The 21,642-nt window shown below is 45.1% G+C and overlaps 1 protein-coding gene across 1 annotated transcript in view; it reads right to left on the reverse strand.

Moving 5' to 3' along the window:
• LOC137041043 (adhesion G protein-coupled receptor E2-like) overlaps nucleotides 1-21,642 on the reverse strand; it is a 105,351-nt gene that overhangs the window by 72,125 nt on the left and 11,584 nt on the right. The window contains exons 5-7 of the mRNA XM_067416968.1: nucleotides 17,992-18,040; nucleotides 17,683-17,826; nucleotides 17,430-17,594 (exon numbers count right to left, since the gene is read on the reverse strand). Of these exons, the coding sequence (XP_067273069.1) occupies nucleotides 17,430-17,594; nucleotides 17,683-17,826; nucleotides 17,992-18,040 (358 nt within the window). The remainder of the gene's footprint in view (nucleotides 1-17,429; nucleotides 17,595-17,682; nucleotides 17,827-17,991; nucleotides 18,041-21,642) is intronic.

Below are 21,642 nucleotides of genomic sequence, written 5' to 3' on the forward strand. Positions count from 1 at the left end.
TCAAAATTATAAGACAAAATGCAAATAAACGAAAACTGCTGACTTACCTGTAGGCTACTGCAAAATAAAAAAAATTATATGATTGAATGAATGAATGTTGCTCACTGACGACAGTCCATTACCAAAAGTCTCCTCCAAAGGCTGACTGTAAAGTTGTGGCCGCACAGAACAATTTATCAAGACTAGACTATATTATTATTATTATTAGCCTATTATTATTTTTTTTGCAAGTTATTTGTAAATTAAAGAAATTGCTGTTTATTGTTCATTTTCGTTAACTTGAAAAAGCTAAATAAAAGAGAAGTGGTTGGTCTGTAGGCTGCAGTATTGTAGGTAATTCTGTACATTAAACACATGTTTATACATATAGGCTTATTTTGTTGTCATGTAAATTAAAATGTTTAAATGAAAATAAATTGGTCTGTAGCCTACTTTTTACTATTTATAGACCAATAATATAACTTGTTTAACATCTGAATCAATAGAAATTTAGGGTGCGTTCACACTTGTAGTTCGGTTCGTTTGGTTCGTTTGGTCCGGACCAAAAAACAAAAACAAACATATAGTCCTGGTCCGCTTAGCGTTCACACGGGCATTTTTAACAGCGAACCTAAATTTACCGAACCAAAGGCACAGGGAGACGCTCACAACCTGATTGGTCGGCTTATGTGACGTAGGACAGAGTCCTGCAACGGGTCGGGTACCCGCGGGTATCCGCGGGTACCCGCATAAAAGTGGCAAAAACGGGTGGATTATGACATTTATAAAATTCACGGGCGGGGATGCGGGCGGATAATTAACTCTGTGCGGGCGGGTAGTAGCGCGGATGGGCGGATGAAAAATATGTGCAATATTTCTGTGGCAAAGTGAACGCGAGAGCGAGAGAGAGAGAGAGACCAGGGCGTGATTGTGAATGAGCGTCACCTGCGAGACACCGGTCTCGAGTCCTCTGAGGGAGCTCGGAAGCATATAAGGACGAGAGATCACCAGACCTGGATTTGACGTTGAGTTGTGTTTACGTTTTATTATGCGTGTGCGCATGGGAGATGTCCATGAAGGGCTACTCACGTTACTTTCGTTTTGTTTGGTTAAGTCTTTTAAATGTTCGCTGGTTCCCAGCTCCTTCTTCCCCCATCCAACATTTTGTAGGCTATTACAATTTCTATGTCCAAATTACCATTACACATACACGCAACAATGATATACCATTTGACCCATCACATCACCACCACTGCGACATTGAAACTTTAGTTGATGCCTCTCGTAGCGCAGAAGGAGCGAGCGTTGCAGGAGTAGCAATGGATGAAGTAAAAGTAAAGCTGGTGAGTGGAGTAGCTATATGAAATTGTTGACAATGAGTCTTTAAAGGCACTTTTGCCTGTTTCATTAGCCCATTCATGACGCTGTTGATGTTGAGAGAGGTGTAGGATAAAAAAATAAAGCATTTTAATTTGAATGTTTTAGCGTGTGTGATTTATCGCGGGCACGGGTCGGGTAACGGGCCAAATATTAACGGGTCTGGGCGGGTACGGATTTAATTTTGAAATTTTCACGGGTCACGGGTCGGATCTGGTGCTAAACCTTGCGGGTACGGGCGGGGGCGGGTCTCCAAAAATGGACCCGTGCAGGACTCTGACGTAGGAGCTCGTTTACCGAACATTCAAAACAATGCTGTGTGCGGATTACACGCGCGGGCATTTTATGCGTGTACATGTTATTATTTTTTACCAGAGAACTCATGAAGAGCTCATGAAATGTTCAAAACATTCAAAACAACACTGTGTGCTGGATTAAACGCGATCATTTTATGCGTGTAACACATTTGGCATTATTTCTTACCAGAGAACTCATGAAGAGCTCATGAAATGTTCAAAACAACGCTGTGTGCTGGATTAAACGCGATCATTTTATGCGTGTACATGTGGCATTATTTTTACCCGCTGAGAACTCATGAAGAGCTCATAAAATGTTCAAAACATTCAAAACAGCAGCAGGATTTCCTCCGTTGGGCAGAACAGAGACGGCCGTTCTGTCGTCTGCACCTGCTAATAATGGGCAACACAGGAACTTTGATGAGAAGAGCCAGGTATGCTTTTTGTGCATTTTTCTAGCATTTTCGAAACATGCTCGCCTGACCAAATATTGATTAGGCACTTCCTCATTGCTCCACGTTTGCCCTCTAATGTTAAAGTTACTCATTTTGGATACACCGATCTTTCCGCGTCGTCAAATCAGCTGCATTATGCATCGCATCTTGTGACATTACGTCCGGTTTTTGGTCCGTTTACATGTCTTTGGTCCGTGTTGCGTTCATATATCAATCGAACCGCACCAGAGTTCGTTTGGAAGCGGACCGAGACCCATCTTTTTAGCGGTCTCGGTCCGCTTGTTTGGTGCGCACCAGGGTTCGGATGGCAGCGTTCACATATGTTCAAATGAACCGTACTAACCGAGCAACCGCACCAGGGTTCGTTTTAATCGAACCAAACATGACAAGTGTGAACGCACCCTGAAATTAACAGCTAAACCAGAAGAAAACACTTTTCTAAACTTTCATTGCGCTGAGCGGTAGAAGTTGGTGGAGCTGGACTGGGATGGGGAATAATGCGCAATAGAGACCCTGGTAAGGCCTGCGTGGGACATCATCTTCTGGGATGATCAGGGCATTTTCCACTGTCCGCAGGTTTGCGGGGCTGAATCGGTCGACGGCAGGCATCATGTCATAAAAAGTAGGCTACAATGCTTCTGAGATGAGTTGAATAAAAATAAGTAGGCTTATTTAAATAAAGACCTTGATGTAATATATAAATGTTTAAAATAGGCTATATTGTAACGGTTACATTTAACATAAGAAATAAACTGTTAACGTCTCGGTTACGTATGTAACCCTCGTTCCCTGAAGGAGGGAACGGAGACGCCACGTCGGAGTACCGACGAATAGGAATCTCGCTAGCGAGAGCCAATCTACTTCGAGTGTAACTAAACGAGCCAATGCACATTGGCATGCAATGATTGCACCAGCTGCCCATGCCACGCAGAGCGGGTATAAATGAGGCACAGGTGCTTGCATTAAATTAGTCTTTTGCTGAGGAGCCGAGTAGGAGATATGGCACCCCAGCAGGGTACAGAGGACATGGCGACGGGACGTGGCGTCTCCGTTCCCTCCTTCAGGGAACGAGGGTTACATACGTAACCGAGACGTTCCCATTCAGTCGGTCACTCTCGACGCCACGTCGGAGTACCGACGAATAGGAATCCCTACCAAAGCGCCATGGCCTGTGCCCCCTTCCAGTGCCCCGTGTGAGCCTCCTGAGCTCTCTTACCTGACGAGACGGGGCTCACACAGAGAAGTCCATCACTGCTGTTCTGCATGACCCGCTCAGTGACTATTGGATAACACTGGGAAGCATGCCCTAATGGGGGGCCGCTGCGGAACCACATCATACCAAGGAGAGTTATGTGGACACAGAGCTGAGCCGTAGCCCGCCGCCGTGAGGGGGCCCCATCCCTAAAAGGAGGGCTCTCCCAAGGGAAAGACACGGGCTTCCGAGAGGAGCAACCATGGAAAAATATGTGGGATCCCAGCAGGGTCACTCACATGGCCCAAGCCAATACCGGTTCTCAAGGATTCAGCGGTAGGAGGCCTGATGCCGGACGCTCCGCCACGCCCGGCACCGAGGGCGGTGGAGGACTCACAGAGTTTGCTTCCGGAGAAAGTAAGCGCCAAGGCGCAGCAAGCCGACAGGAGCCGGGCCTCTCAGTGCTTCTACCTGTTTGAGGTGAGAACACAGGAGGAAACCGGCTCCACACGTAAGCTATAGAACCTAACGAACGTGTTGGGTGTCGCCCAGCCCGCAGCTCTACAGATGTCTGGCAGTGAGGCGCCACGTGTCAGCGCCCAGGGGGATGCACCACATCTAGTAGAGTGTGCTCGTACCCTGAGTGGACAGGGCACACCTTGTGCTTGGTAAGCCAAGGTGATGGCATCCACTAACCAGTGGGCCATCCTCTGCTTGGAGACAGCCTTTCCCTTCTGCTGGCCTCCGTGACAGACCAAGAGCTGAACTGAGGTCCTGAAGCTTGAGTTCTGTCCATGTACCTAAGTGGATGGGACAGAGCAAAGCTAGGGCTGGGTCTGCCTCCTCCAGGGGCAGCGCTTGCAGGTTCACCACCTAGTCCCTGAAGGGAGTGGTGGGAACCTTGGGCACATAGCCAGGCCGGGTTCTCAGTACCACGTGGGCGTCACCCGGCCCGAACTCCAGGCACGAATCGTCGACCGAAAATGCCTGCAGGTCCCCTACCCTCTAGATGGAGGCCAATGCAGCCAACAGTAAAGTCTTCATGGACAGAATCTTAAGCTCTGCTGACTGCAAGGGCTCACATGGGGCATTCTGAAGTGCTCGGAGCACCAGAGCAAGATCCCAAGAGGGTATGGAGGGAGGTCGAGGAGGATTTAACCGTCTCGCCCCCTAAGGAACCTGACGACCAGGTCGTGCTTCCCCACCGACTTACCTCTACATGGCAGAAATAGCAGCAACGCAAACTGATGGTGGAGGGCGACAGCCTCCGCTCCAACCCCTGCTGCAGGAAGGAAAGCACTGACGCGATCGAACATCTTCGGGGGTCCTCCCGGCGGAGAGAACACCAATCGACGAACAGGTTCCACTTCAAGGCATAGGCCCGTCTCGTAGACGGTGCTCTAGCTGAAGTGATGGTGTTAACTACCTCTTGAGGTAAGTCACCTAGAACCTCCGCGTCCCGTCCAGGGACCAGACATGAAGTTTCCAGAGGTCTGGACGCGGGTGCCAGAGGGTGCCCCGTCTCTGAGTTAGAAGATCCTTCCTCAGAGGAATCGGCCAAGGAGGGGCTGTCGCGAGGAGCATGAGTTCTGGGAACCAAGTCCGGTGGGGCCAATACGGGGCCACCAACAGGACCTGCTCCTTGTCCTCCCTGACCTTGCACAGTGTCTGTGCAAGTAGGCTCACTGGGGGAAACGCATATTTGCGTAGACCCTGGGGCCAGCTGTGCGCAAGTGCATCCGTGCCGAGTGTGCCCTCGGTCAGCGAATAAAACCACTGGCAGTGGGACGTTTCAGGGGAGGCAAACAGGTCGACCTGTGCCACCCCGAACTGAACCCAGATCAGCCGGACCACCTGGGGGTGGAGCCGCCATTCTCCCGGAAGCGCAGCTCGTGACAGCTCGTCGGCCGCCCGGTTGCGCACCCCAGGGACATGAATGGCCCGAAGCGACCTCAGACACTTCTGACTCCAGAGGAGGAGATGGCGGGCGAGTTGCGACATGCGACGTGAGCGTAGACCACCTTGACGGTTGATGTACGCAACGGTCGCCGTGTTGTCCGTATGGACCAGTACATCTTTGCCCCGTAACCGGCCCTTGAGGCGGCTCAGTGCACGATGTACTGCTAGCAACTCGAGGCAATTGATATGCCACTGCAGGTGCGGGCCCGTCCAAACCCCTGACACTGCATGCCCGTTGTACGTGGCACCCCAGCCCATGGACGAGGCATCCGTGAAGACCACAGCATGCCTGGATACCTGTTCCAACGGCACTCCGGCCCGAAGGAACCCGGGATCTGACCACGGGCTGAAGGTTTTGCGGCAGGACGGAGTGATGCTCACCCGATACGTGCCGCGTGTCCACGCCCATCTCGGGACTCGGCCGTGAAGCCAATGCTGAAGCGGTCTCATATGAAGCAGGCCGAGCGGTGTAACTGCCGCCGCAGCCGCCATATGCCCCAGAAGCCTCTGAAAATGTTTCAGTGGAACCGCCATCCTGCCCTGAAACGTGTTCAGGCAGTTCAGCATCGACTGGACGCGCTCCTTCGTGAGACGCGCAGTCCGCTTGACCGAATCCAACTCCATACCGAGAAAAGAGATCCTCTGCACGGGGGCGAGTTACTCTTTTCCCAGTTGACCTGAAGACCCAACTGGCTGAGGTGTCTGAGCACCAAGTCCCTGTGTTCGCACAACTGCTCCCGGGACTGTGCAAGGATGAGCCAGTCGTCGAGATAGTTTAGGATGCGAACGCCCTGTTCTCTCATGGGCACAAGGGCCCCCTCCGTGACCTTCGTAAAGACACGGGGGGACAGGGCCAGCCTGAAGGGTAGGACTTTGTACTGATATGCTCGCCCCTCGAACGCAAAGCGCAGGAACGGCCTGTGTCGGGGGAGAAACGAGACATGAAAGTACGCGTCCTTCAGGTCGATCGCTGCAAACCAATCTTGGGGACGGATGCACTCGAAAATGCGTTTCTGCGTGAGCATCTTGAACGGTAGCTTGTGAAGGCTCCGATTCAGTACTCGCAGGTCCAAGATTGGCCGTAACCCACCGGTTTTCTTGGGTACAATGAAGTACGGGCTGTAGAAGCCTGTCCTCATATCGGCTGGAGGGACCGGCTCTATCGCATCCTTCGCCAGTAGGACTGCGATTTCCGCACGCAGGACACGGACGTCTGCAGCTTTCACCGAAGTGAAGCGGACGTCCGTGAACCTGGGAGGGGGAACGCCGGGCGAACTGAATCGCATAGCCGAGCCTGATGGCCTGAATGAGCCAGCGAGACGGACTGGGGAGCTCTAACCAGGCTCGCAGAGACCGAACAAGCGGGAACATCAGGACCACCGGCGTACCCACCATGGGGCAGCGAGGTGGAATACAGGCACCGGCCTGGGGCGGCTGTCTCGTGGAGGTGGCCCGCAGTGAGGTGTGAATGTGCTGTGCAACACATACCTGATTCCACGGAGGGCAGAGGGTCCGCGAGGAGGCTGTGGTGCATCCCTGCGTCATCCGCTGCTGCCTGCTGGCGAAACAGGAGGAGGATGAGTGTGGTCCGGCGTTTGACCAGCCACAACTCTCCAAGCCCCCTGAGGACCCGGAGATAGAGGAACTGCTTTTTTTTTTTTTTTTTTAAGAGTTTGGGTACCACTGGTTGTGACCAGCGGCAGAACAGAATTTAGACTCAAAACATTCCCCGGCCCTCTTCCGGGGAAAAGCAGCCCCGCCCATCTCCAGGTCACCCGTCTCAGAGGTGATGTTTCACCGACCGCTTAAACAGCAGTAGAGACGGGTAGCGTCGTCCTCCTGCCGTGAACACAGTAGAGCAGACTGTGTCGAGGGTCCCTTTTTTTTTTTTTTTTTTGCAGGGGCGACGTCTTTGGCGACAAGCAGACTGAGGGGCGACCCATAAGGCGCTCTGAAGCTTGATTTCCTCAGCCCGCTACCGACTGCAAAGAACTGCTGGGCTCAGTTCTCAACAGTGTCGCCGAAATGGCCACCTTGTGAGATGGAAGCATCGTGAAGCGTACTTTGACGACCACTCGCATCTCAGCAAGGCAAGCCAGGGGGCGTTTCTGGACCACAGAGGTGGACATCGTCTGGCCGAGGGCCTGCGCCATGACCTGATCACGGTTAGTCAACGTGCGCAGCTCAACCCCGACTCAGAACTACCCTCGTGCATTAAGAGTGCAGGGCGGAGGTGGTCTGCGTACAGCCACCCCACCAAGGAGGGTAGTGAGGGAGGAAAAACTTATGCAGTGCTGGCCCCTCTGGAGTTCCATACTGCCAAGTTTTACATGCACATCTGGGATAGATCCCAGGAAAGCATGGCTATTGACTCTGAATCTGATTCAGCAAAGCACACACCATTACAGTGGGCTCAGCATCATCTTCATTCCCAGAGCACAACAGCCCTCTCTCCGATGTAGCGATTGACATCTGATCCTCAGCTGGAGCCCTGAATGAAATGCTAGGTTCCCCCCTAAGAAGGACCAGCAACTCCATCCAAAAGCTGCACAGCTTGCAGTGCGCTGGAGGGGGAGGGGCCCCAGGGGGTTGGATCCCCGAAGAAGCCCCACCCACCTCAGGTCACCCCAGCCATTACACCAAAGTAGACCTCTCCTGCCAGGGAGGGCGCTACAACGGGAAATCGGCCCGGGGACAGCGCACATAGAGCGGCGAGCGAGCGCTGGGTTGCCGTGACAACGCGCGCTGCAGCTTAGCCGCTCGACGGCACACGACACGCAGAGAAGCGAGAGGTCCGCCCGGTTTTCCCCCGGCGGCAGCTCTCGCTGATCTCCACGGTCTCCCAGAGTGTCGAGCAGACCCGCGGCTGTGCTTTTACACACGAGCCGCGGCTGGCCAACAACAAAGGGGACTCAAGCTTCCCGGAGAAAGAAGAGTCGCGACCGGCGTGCCGACGTGGTCATGTTCCCATTTGAAAACATGAACCACCCACGAACGCAGTCTCAGCATGCAGCCCAGACATGTGAAACAGTGCTCGTGGCCGTCAGTGAGGACAGGGAACAACCGCAACCAGAAACACACAGGTAAATTGTCATCTTAAAAAAGACGCAAGCTCTACCTGTGTAGCTCTTTTAGGGAAAATGCTCTCTGGGGTGCTGAAGCACACAGGGGATAGTCGCGGCGACACAGACAGGGAATTCGTGCAGCCTGTCATGCGCGCTCTCTTTCTCATAGAAGGCGATCTCTTACCAGCCGTGAAAACAATCGAAAGTGAAAGAGAGAAATTCGACCCCGCTGCAATGCCGTCACTCCAACACCAAACGAGGAGAGATTCACCCGAAGAGCTTGACTCGTTATAATGTTAACACACGCTTGTAGAGAGTGATTTCAGGACGATCCATTCACCACTCGGCTCCGAAGCAAAAGGCTAATTTAATGCAAGCACCTGTGCCTCATTTATACCCGCTCTGCGTGGCATGGGCAGCTGGTGCAATCATTGCATGCCAATGTGCATTGGCTCGTTTAGTTACACTCGAAGTAGATTGGCTCTCGCTAGCGAGATTCCTATTCGTCGGTACTCCGACGTGGCGTCGAGAGTGACCGACTGAATGGGAACTAATAGTTGCAATATGACAATATTTAACCGGCTACAGATTTTAGGCTTTGAAGCATGTCAAAATCCAATAAAAAGCGAAAATAAATAAATAAATAAATTCTGCTACATTTCTCTTTTTAAAATCTCCTCACGAACTTATGCTGTCAGTTGTCACAAACCTGCTAGGCCATTAACGACGCTTGGTTCATTGTTGCCAAGCCTGGAATGGGGCTGCATTTAGGCTACTGTTGCTTTCGGGTGTTTGTAGCCTATATAGTCCACAGGTTAAGTTGTCTTTACTTAAAGGGGTACTTCAGCGCTGGGAAGATGAATCTGTATTTAAACTGGGTCATTAATGTAGTAGAAATGTGAAATTATTTTTTAATTTGGTGCTTTCTAGACTGAGAAAAGACAGAAAATGTATTTTTGTCTCATGGGGATGAAAGACTACAATTCTCAGAATGCTTCGCTGCCCTGTGAGGCCATTCACAAAGCCACCGCTACTGGATTACAGAGACTGAGTTCCTACAATTAAATACTGAACGTGTCTGTTCAATATAACGATCGAGTTGCCCCGTGAGTTTCACAGCAGACTCAGATTACATTTAACGTCATAAATGAGTTGATGAGCTCTCGTGAGGAGAGCTGAGGTAATCGCGACCACATTTGCGGCATACATTCACAACGCGTTTTCAGTTCATGCCTTTGGAAGCTTAACTTTCATAGAAATTAATTTGAGAAGTTAAAACACTTACATTGCTTAGCATCCGTTTAAATTAATGCCTGTAGCTGAGCTGTGCTGTAAGTGTGATCTCCATTCCCCATGCACGAGTTGAAAACATGCGGAAATGGCTCCCTCTGCTGGCTCTAGTCTTTAGGCTCTGGGCAAACATTCCTCTCGTGACGCAAATATCGTCAATTTGCGTCACGAGAGGAATTTTTCCAGAAATAAAATGCATAAATCTCTCGTCTCAGGGGGATATAAGAGGGGGGAGCACGATCATTTGAATATACTCCAGGGTTTCTACTGATACAAAGCCATATGTTAATCACTGAAGTAACCCTTTAAGCAATATTTCTACCGCCCGCGCCCCGCCTTTTGGGATATATGTTGGCCCATTTTGGGCCAAAAAAGTAGCGTGTTTCCGCTATTTTTGATTAGCAATTGGAGGGGTTTTGCTATTCAGACCTGGCAACCCTGTCTCTTGGTTCACCCTTCATGCCTGGCCTTCGAAGTGCATGGGACACTTCATTTTGGGACACAGCAGGCCTGTAGTACCCCTCTCAGAAACTGAAGCTTTCGCGCCTCGATCACCCCCCGGTGACCGGTCCAAGTATAGCTGCCCCTCTGTGTTTTCTAATGGACACGAGGCAAACTAAACAATAAAATGACACCTCAAATATTTTTTTCCCCAAAGGTAGTTTATGTCATTGAAGGCAGTTATCATCACAATGATTCCATTTCAAATGTTCGTTTTTAAAATAATTTTAGTTTTAGTTAGTTATCTGATGCTATAAAAATGGGGGTGTGACATCATGATTGACAGCTGAGATTGACGTCTTCTCTGAGTGAAGTTGTCACTGAGGCACTAACAGACTTTTTTCGGGATTTTTGGGAGCAGATTGGAGCTTTAATTTCTACATTTCCATAACTGTTAATTTCACACCAACATAAATATTTTTTCTACATCTGTGAGAGTGTGGGCGGGCTTTTGATATCTCAGCTGTTCTTCCTGCTCTCAACTGCACAACTCCACTAAACTCAAAATCGCTACTGCGCAGACTGTCCAAAGATGTCAGCGCCATACAGGCCACCTGAAAGCTTCAACTATGGCAAGCGGAAACAGATGATGTCGGGTCGTCCATATTTTTTTACGGTCTATGGGACACAGCTATAGAGGGAATCGGAGGGGGGGTGGGGATCCACTCACCGCTCGAGTGCTTATCAGATCATGTGAATATGATTAATGACCGAAAAATGGCACCACGATGTCTGAAGACCACTCTTTGATCTCCCTTGGGAGACAACAAGCAGGCTCCGTAGTGACTTTTAATGCCCCCCAAATGGCCCTGCACGATATCTGACACCCCACACACACACAGTATCAGAGGAATGTATGATTAAAGGCCACCCCAAAAACGTATTAAATGTATGCTTTTCTGCTTGAAGTGTTTTTATGTGTCTGAAATAATTAGGAGGATTATATGAATCCTACTCAAGCTGTGTAGGCCAACAGACAGTGGAAAGCCTGTATTTGTGTATTCCCAGATCTCAGACTTATCCGAATCCGAATCTTGTAAAAGAATTTACAGAACAGGCATTATTACAAAATTACCAGCGTTGTAAAGAAAAATGCATGAGCATATCTTCCCCGGATAAGAACCAAAAGGAGGGACTAAGCTGAACAAAGAACTTTGTTTCGTGCCGAAAACGCTCTGATCGATTGGACCATCCAGGAAATGGGCGTCGCTCTACCTGATCTACAAATGCCAATGTGACCCTCACCCTTTCGCCTTTTGCTTTACGTCGCCACGGACGTAGGCAATCTGCCATCCGCTTTCCAGCCCCCGAGGGCAGAGGAGAATTCAGCACACTACCAAGAGACCCGGCACACCAAACCGACCTCGGAAAGAACCACCGGACACGCAGGACATTTGAACTCCGAATACACGCACACACGCGAGAAGCCAAAACCAAAGCAAGTATTCTTATTTCTACAATTCAAGCTGCTGTTAAAAAGGTCGTGTTATTCCCCTTTGGGACGAGTTAACTCCGTGAGGGCTGAAGTAAACTCTCTCTCTCTCTCTCTCTCTCTCTCTCTCTCTCTCTCTCTCTCTCTCTTTCTCTCTCTCTCGTCTATTCATTCTTTTCGTTTATGTACCATATTCTTTTCGTTTACTATCTATATTTCTACTCTCTTTATGCATATTTAGTATGTACTTTCTGTGTGAATGGTAGTGATATTTTTAGTCTGTGTTTATTAAACTTCCAAAATACATTTTTGAATTGAATCTGTTACTCTTCCACATACACAAAGTCAATGAAACTTACGATCCTAACGTTACCTAAAGCTGCCGTATGCTACTATTTTAGTAACGTAAACTGTATGAACATATGAAATATTAATTTGTCCTGATCAGTAAAGTTAATGTTTCTTATGCGCTCGTAAAGCAGTAATCCCTTATTGAGAATTGATTTGAAAGTCTATAACTAATTTGCAGGACAAACTTAGTAAGATAATTTCAAGCAATTCCGTAAAACTTGTATTTAATTAAACATTTTTCCTTATCGGAAAATTTAAATACGTAATGAACGACTAGCAAATTATATTCATAAATTCATGAATATTGAATATTGAATCCCTTTTGAGTTAATTATTCCCCGAGACATTAAACTCATAGTCATTATTATTACATAATACTTATTTATTTTTTTATTAATAGGTCTATAATATATTCAGAATTTGAATAAAACTTTTGTTTTCCATTCGTGACAAGCGGCCACATACATGCTTCAATACACTGACCCATCCACATATACAAGAGGGATTCACTCGAAAAATGTAAATGGAATGGACTGCATTTATATAGCGCTTTTAACAGACCCTATGGCCGTCCAAAGCGCTTTACATTTTTGCCTCACATTCACCCATTCATACACCGACGGCGATGTCAGCCATGTAAGGCACCATCCAGCTCGTCGGGAGCAGCTGGGGTTAGGTGTCTATGTGATGACTGATCAGTTATAAATAATCATGTCGAAATCAGGCTCATAAAAATGTCAGGAAAAGACGATTCCTGGCTGTATGTCATTAACCATGGATCACTGAATCTGTGGTAAGTTGTAAAGACCACTATATCGAGCCCAACCTTTAGTTTAAACTGATAATTGTTTGCTATACTCACGTTTTCCTCTAATAGCTGTGGTCGCGCAGCAGCTCTTCTGCCACTCAGCCCCGGCTGAGGGGGCGTGTTCTGGCAGGAAAGTGCCGTTGATGCATTCCCTCTATTGGTTTATGAGTTGATCATTGTTCACAGGTGTCCCTCGTCTTGTCATTAGCCCTTGTGTATTTAAGCCCTCATGTTTGCCATGTATTTTGCTCTGTTATTGTCAATGTAACCTGTTGAGTGTTTGTTTGTCAAGTCAAGTTTAGTCAAGGCTTTTGTTTGTTTTTGCCAAGTCTTTGTTTTATGTTTATGATTTTGATTTATGTTAGGTTTTTACGTTTCAATAAACTGCATTTGGGTTCTCAACCTTGCCATCCAGTGGAATTTGTTACAGGAACTTTTAGTATGAGAGACGTACACACGCGAGAGATCCACTTCCGGTGTTTTCCGCGGCTGCGCAGACTAAAGCCAGAACGCGCGAATGTCACAACAGGAAACACGCATGCACGCCCTCGGATCAGTCGGATGTAGTGGTGTACAAGAGGTAAAAACGATATAAATACTGTTCGTTTTCTCACACAAACCGCTCGTTTCTTGTCTTAGGCCATCAGTGTGTACTTACGATGGGGGATTGTTTAATTTGGATTTCTCTGTGTATGCTCTTTGAGGTGGTGACCATAGACCTGCATTATGTGAGGCACAGACAAGAACGGTTTGACCTAAAATTATCAAAATTGAAACTACTGGGGAAACAAATACTCCTACATCTCGGATGCCCATGAGGTAAGCTAAAACATATCAAATTTAATTTCAAAGCGAACTATCCCTTTAATTGTAAATTATGCGGCTCACAGGACTGTCTTTATTGGAGGTATTAAATCCACTCCAGCATGAACACATGTGACTCCCAATGAGGTTAACACAATCTGAGTATTGACCACAAACTGACACTGCATCTTTACATTCATTGATGTCTGGAAGGAAAAAAAGGGAGAAGCTATTGTATAAAGCTGTTCTGTGGTAGGCATTGTGGTGCAATATGGCTGGCCGTCGGATCATCAAGGTGGATGCTGTACATTGGTGGTGTTTGAGGAGATTCCCTTCTTTTTATGTAAAATGCTTTGAGTTCCCAGAAAGGGCTATATAAATGTAAATCATTATTATTAAATGTTCTAAACCACAGACGGTGTCAATTGTCACAGAGTAAAATCATACTGATCATGTTATGAATCAGTGACTCAATTCATGATTCAGATCGCGTGCCAAACTGCTGAAATCACATGACAGTGGCGATCTGAATCATAAATCGATTCACTGATACATAACCATTTGAATCTTTATTTGAGGATTGAAAACAAACAGGGAAGAGAAGACAATGCTGAATAAAGTCGTAGTTTCTGTGATTTTTTTTTTTTTTTTTTTTTTTTTTTTTGGACCAAAATTTATTTTCAATGCTTCAAGAGATTCTAATGAGCTAACTGACAGACATGGGGACTTAAGACTTGGTGACTTGGACTCGAGTCGACTCGAGTCGCTATTTTTATGACTTGTGACTTGATTTGACAAAATAGAAAATACCTGAGACTTGACTCGGACTTGGAAGTTAAAGACTCGGGACTTGACTTGACTTGAGACACGATGAATTGAATGACTTGAGTGTTAATCACATCATGTTGTCAGTTTGAATATAAAATATATAAATTATTTAATAAACATAAAGTTGGCCCAGCTGGAGTGCAGACTGAGAACAGCGCTGTCATGACTGGATCACGACACCATCATCAGTCAAGCCCTCTTGTACCTTACGCACACCACGCCCACTTATCAGATACATCAACGTGTCAGCCGGAGAGAAACCGTGCGGGGGTCATCCTCGCTTTCGACTTCAACAATTATTCGCAAGATGGCAAAAGTCTAACGTTACACACACACAAATGTTGCAAGACATGCAACATTAAAATCACGGACGGACAGCCAGACGACAACCTCTATATCATCCGTCATTTGAAGAGCCAGTCTGCCCAAAAAGGTTAGTTGGTAGTCAGCTAATGTATAGCTAAAGTAACCACTAGCCATTAACCCTCGATTTATTTTTATAAAATACTTCCCCTGATCTGAGCGGGAGACTTTGCCACCTGAACACACACACATCAAAAATACCCGATTCTAACGTTACAATGTTAAGTGTGTGTGTGAGAGAGAGAGAGAGAGAGAGAGAGAGAGAGAGAGAGAGAGAGAAAGAAAGAGAGAAAGAGAAAGGACAAATGTAACAAAGTTTAATGTTGTATGTAAACTGTGTTTTAGAGGAAGAGAGAAGAAGGTTTTCAGAGAGTAGTATGTTGGATGTTAAGCTGTTATTTGCTTTATGTACTCAATGTTGAAAATTTAAAACGTTTCAAACTGAACATGAGTATTTACAATGCAATCAAAATTATTTTAAATTACTAATTTTGCTTAATTATTAATTATAATAATTAATTATTAATGTTGCTGTTAGAGCATAAATAACACCTGTAAAATTATAAACCTCAAAGTTCAATGTCAAGCGAGATATATTATTTAACAGAAATTTCCTTTTCAAAGCCTACAGCGAACTGCCGGTTTGGACTACAGCAGGAAGTGCAGGGATGTAATGACGTCACTAGAACAGTTTGTTGACTAACCCTCCGCCCACAAGAACATGTGAAATAGGGGGCGTGGTCTCGTTGCTCTCCCACGTGGAGAAGAGCGCGCATTCAGTGCTTGCATCTCCCCGTTATGGTAAGAGGCGGGACCTTTCCGGGCAAAGTGCGCTAAGCTGCTGTCCAATCACAACACGGGAAGTGCTGGCCTAATCAGAACTCATTACGTGTTTCTGAAGGAGGGACTTCATAGAACAAGGAAGTCATCAGGCCATTTTTAGGACAGAGAAAACAGCGGTGTACAGATAAGTAAATTGTGTGAAAAATACTGTTTTTTTACACGCGAAACATGAGCTCATGTTATATTGCACACTGTAAACATAATCAAAGCTTCGAAAACACATGGACCTTTAAGATCAGATTCTGCAGGTAAAATTACAAAAATAAGGTGACTTGACTTGACTTGACTTGACTTGACTTGACTTGACTTGATTTGACTTGATTTGACTTGACTTGACTTGACTTGACTTGCCTAGGTAAAAAATACTTGGGACTTACTTGAGACTTAAAGGTTAAGACTTGAGACTTACTTGAGACTTGCACATGTGTGACTTGGTCCCATCTCTGCTAACTGATGTCACAGATGGACTACTTTTGATTATGTTTTTATTCCCTTTCTGGACATATAGTAGAGTCTTTCTGGAGTATAGTGTGCAAACACTTGCATTCGCTCTCGGACTAAATGTAAAATATCTTAAACTGTGTTCCGAAGATGAACGGAGATCTTACGGGTGTGGAACGACATTGGGGTGAGTTATTAATGATATAAATTTCATTTTTGGGTGAATTAACCCTTTAAGTAAAAATTCAAAAGTAGTTCCTGCAGATGTTAATAGACACATTTTTATTTTATTTAAAATTTACAGTACAAAACAGTTGGTGTCCATATATTTTACCGTACATATTTGTACATTTTGTTAACTGATCTAATGTTAATGTATCAACCTACAGTAAATATATTCTGTATATAAAAAACATAATACCCATATTTACATAATTAATAATCATAACTATTTTACAAATATATATTGAAATGATGCATCACACAGGGGAGTTTTGGGAATGTTCAAAAGGGGTTGATTCACCCTAAAATGGAAATTCTGTTATTAATTACTCACCCTCACGTTACTCCAAACCCATTAGGCCTTCGTTCATCTTCAGAACATAAATTAAGATATTTTAAATAAAATCTGTGAGCTTTTTTTCCGTCTTACTGGGACTGTAACGACATGAGGGTAATTAATCGCAGAATTTTCATTTTTGGGTGAACTAAACCTTTAAATTGATTTTTACCATAAATTATAAGGTGACTTGTAATTTTTACTTAAAATATATTAAAATGTAAATATGCATATATTGTTTTGTTAACTTTTTTTTTTTTTTTTTTACAAAAGAACATGCGAATTCTAACTTTTTACTAGCGGCAGCAAATCTAATCTGCCCGCGAGTGTCGTCTAGCAACTCTCAATACAGTTCTGAGCTGTAATCGCTTAACTCTTGCCGGGCCACTCACATCGTGTATAGAGTCGGTGGGCGGGGCCATAATGACGATGGCCGAGTTGCGTTTGCGTGCTTCTAGTAAACACAGAAACTGCCGAACGGCGGTCTTTCGAATCAGCCTTGACCGTGACTCTGGAATGATTGGAGTTGAGCTGTTCTCTGAGAAACGAACAAAGAACGGCACTGAAGTCATTCTTAAAATGGGAAGATGTCTTCAGAGTTTTGCTGATCAGATACGGCAAATGTTTAATCTATCAACGAGCTCTGTTTCACCTTTGTTGCTCTGGTTGGTTGTAGCGCTATCCTATCGTGTGCAGAGGGAGTTTGAAAGACAACCATTTATCCCGCCCCTCGGATTGAATCCTGTCAATGGTGACTTTCCAGACCAAACATCTTGATGTGGGTCTGGCTTGTCAGGCTAACTTTTTACTGTATTTTAATGTAACTATAATGTAAGCTTTTTGCGTGTGTGCAATAACAGTTGGCTTGTTTGGTCATGATTCTTACCGCTCTTCAGCACGCACAACTCTCCATCACTCGGAATGCCACTGATACATCCACATGAGCCCAAACTGATGTCATCACAGGCCTCATATGTCTTGCAGTTGTTGTATGTCCATGCATAACCGCCTTCACACACGCACTGATATTTGGTCACATTTGACTGGCACACTAATGTAAATATAACATAACTAGTTAACAACAGAATGTTTACACAACATTAAAGACAATTTTTTGATCACCTATTTAACAGGCTAACCTGTTGTGACATTTGCAGCAGTAATTTCAGTGTTGTTGTCCAATTGAAGAGGAAACGTGATCGAGGTCAATGCCACTCTGATCTGTTCAATCACCACAGCTTGGGATGCATTCACTTCCACAACCAAAATGAACTCCAATAGCTCTATACAGAAGACAATTATTTTAATAATCATTTAGTCATGAGGAAGACAAAATAACTGAGACAAAATCCCAGGGGGAAAAAAAGCATTCAAGTTAAGGTGTCTTGATTTTTGTATAAATAAACTATTATAACAGTGTGAGTAGAGGACAAATCCATGAATCAGACCTGTGCTTCTTGGTAATCTATGATGCAGTTGCCCATCTATGTAGCTAAACTGGAAAAATAAAACACAAGAGCATTTAATTATAGACGTTTATCATGTAAGTTAATTTTGTGACCATGGTAGGGTTATTACCCTGAAATTATTGACTAAAATTATTAAATACATTGATACTGTAAAGAGAAAAAAAGCTAACATAATATAAATTAATTGAAAAAGTTTAAGTTGAAGCACTAAAACTAACTTAAAAATAAACGTGACTAAAGTGTAAAATTGAATGACTAGGCAGGAATACGAAGACAGGCTGATACAAATCTCACACAAAGCTTAATGATCAAGGAATCTCAGGTGATTCCATACAGGCACATACTCTACACAACACCAGACAGAGAATGAGAACTTAAATAGGGAACAAAAATTAGATTAATACACACAGCTAACACAGATGAACTCCTAATGATGTGAACAAATGTCAGGAAACAGAATGACATCACAAAACTGAGAGACATGTGACATTACACCCTTCTCCGGAAGGCGTAGCCTTGTGCTGTAAATGGACCAACTGCAGAGGGAGGTGCTCAGGTGGAGGACGAGGAGTAGGTGAAGGATAGACAGAAGACACAGGAGGGACCAGGGTGGAGCCAATGGAAGGAACCAAGGAGGAGACCGGAGAAACCAGGGCGAAGCAGACCCTGGGACCCAGGTAGACACCAGACTATAGTTGAGCCGAAGAAGGGAGGAGCCCTGGTGGTGGAAGGACTGATGACTCCATGGCACCAACTGATGTCGGACTGCTGACGAGCCAGGGTGACACTGAGGATCCTGGGGGACATGGTGATGCCACAGGCTCTAGCAAGGGATCCTAAAGGCCACAGTGGAGATGGAGCGACAGAGGACCAAGGTGAGCAGAGGGGCTGACAGGCAGCAGCGGAGACGAGATAAGGAACAGATGATAGGAGGAGGTTGGAGAGGGAGGCTGGGTGAGAGTATGAATGAATGAGGCATTTATATAGCGCTTTCATATATACTACTGTACACCCAAAGCACTGTACACTCATGACAGGGGTTTCACCTCAACCACCACCAGTGTGCAGCATCCCCTTGGATGATGCAAATGCAGACACAGTACAATGGTGCCAGTGCGTTCACCACACACCAGCGATAGGTGGAGAGGAGAGAGGGTGACAGAGACAATTCGGTGGATGGGGATTATTAGGAGGCCATGATTGGTAAGGGCCAATCAAGGGAATTTTGGTATTGAGGCCAGCATACAGGAAGCTGCAGAGGCAAGCTCGACAGGTTGGCTAAAGACAAAATCTCCCAAATGTTCCTTGAGAGAGATAGTGCTTTCTTTGATCTAGGCAAATAAAAAAAATAAAAAACAGAAAAATGGATTGTCCGTGATGACAAAATAAAAAAATCTAGGCCCCCCCCCAAAAAAAACACTACAAAAAAATACGTTGCTTATCCTTTCTAGGTCCGGTCTTCTGTCCACAGGTGTGTGTAGGCATGAGGATGAAGACTATGATGATAGAATTTTTCAAACAAAGTTTAGTGACCACAGTATCTCAGGGGAGTCAATACAGGCAAGCTAACAATACACTCTATACAAAGACAAGACCGGACAGAGACTGAAGGAAACAGGAGAACTTAAATAGGGAACACAAATGAGATTAATACACACAGCTGACACTAGTGTTGTAGTACTCGAGATCGGTCACTTTTTAAAGGTCTTGGTCTCGTCTCGGTATCGTTCGCATTTTTACTCGGTCTCGTCTCGGGCGAAGATGACTCGGGATTTTGTCTCAAGACCAGTCAAGACCACAGCTGAAGGCATATAAAGAACAGAGAACTCCACCCTGCGCGCACTCTCTCTGTCTTCAAAATAAGCACATACGCTCTCTCTGATACTTCACATATTAAGCTAAATCAAAGTTCAGAAAACCGAATCCATGTTGAACGTTGCGCGGTCGGACAACTGTTTTGAAGTACCGCTCGGTGTGAATTGCGCTCAAAAAACGTTTGACCAGCTAAACAGCTGACATAAATCATACATTAAATAAACAGGAAACAATTTCTATCCAGTTATGAAGTGTTTTCTGTGTGACAAACCTTCCGCGATGTTCTGACAGCCGTGATTCACACACAACGGGTCTGGTAATGTCCGATCCACGACCAAATGACTCATTTTAACTGAATCATTTTAACGACGGTAATAAGAACTGATCTGTTCAACAATGAACTGAACGAATCAGTTTAATCATTTACTTAGAACACGTCAGAAATGAGAACACAAGTGTGCTTACCCAATTTAGCAAGAGTGGAGAGTAAGATTTATTAGTTTTAACTAACCACAGTAGTTCAGCTTATGTATGTTGAATGTGTAGTAAAATAAATAGTCTAAAATCATTTAGTTTAGACTGGAGTGAGGTGAAAACAGAACAAAGTTTGTTAGCTAGCTGATCGTTTTATTAAATTGTATATGGCAGAAAATGTGGCTATTCGTTAACTGTTAATGCTATTTCTAATATTGATATGATTATATACCAAAACAATTCAACCTGTTGGAACAAAAGAAACATCAAGATAAGAGATCATACATAATATGAGATATAAACATAAAATAATAAAAAAATGATTGTTTCGTTGCATTTAAAAAAAAAAAATGGTGTGTGTGTGTGTGTGTAAAATGGGACTGAGCACTTTTCACAAAACAAAACACAAAAAACTGTCAGTGTCAGTTTGGTGTTTGTGTCCACCATAAGCCCTATTCGGACTGGATTAGTTTAACATGGGGACGTAGGGGTAAAGTAATTATTACCAGAGGTTCTCGGTGATTTTAGTCCCGTCCGAATGTGCCATCTCGGTAATCATTACGGACAATGTCAGTAAAGATTACCGAGACTTTTACCTTCTGTAAAAAGGTCCGGAAAAATTACCTCAGGTAATACTAATCCCGTTCGAATACACCTGCTGTAAAAATGTATGGTAAAATTCCGTCATTTCCTGTTTAAAAGTTAAAAAAGAGCACTTTTTGCGACCATGGAGGCGCTTGAAGCATTCGGTTGCGTTGTAGGTGGTGGGACAAATCTGTGGAAAATGTCCAGTATTTTCCGCATATCATTTAAAGCAAAAAGAAGATCAAAAGCACTTATTAGAGGCACAACACATTTTAGCTCTAGGAAAGTGTCTATTACCAACATAATCCAATCAGAATCGTTAGACTGGACCTAACTGTTTATTAAAACACATATATATTGGAGACGGAGTTCAGACTGGCGCTCAGGTTGTGTTTGCTCAGGCTATAACGGTAACGTCATACGCACATGACGTCAAGGAGGTGCGTAAAGCGAGTTACTCCTCCCACTTCTGCTAGTTTTACTGAGATGTCTTATCCCGTGCGAATTGGCCATTAATATTACAGACGTCCTGAGGTAAAATGACTTTACCCCCATGTCCCCATGTTAAACTAATCCAGTCCGAATAGGGCTATAGACTGTAAACAACATGGACACGTCGTCTTCAGTGCCTCCCATTGACGAAAAGTTAAGTGTTATTTGCTTATAGAAGAAAAAGATTAATTCCCACAAAGCTGCAATGCCTTTTGATTATTTGATCAAAACTTCTCTCGTGGTACACTTACACACCCACACATA

The sequence above is a fragment of the Pseudorasbora parva genome, chromosome 15 (assembly GCF_024679245.1).
Source record: "Pseudorasbora parva isolate DD20220531a chromosome 15, ASM2467924v1, whole genome shotgun sequence".
NCBI classification, from domain to species: domain Eukaryota; kingdom Metazoa; phylum Chordata; class Actinopteri; order Cypriniformes; family Gobionidae; genus Pseudorasbora; species Pseudorasbora parva.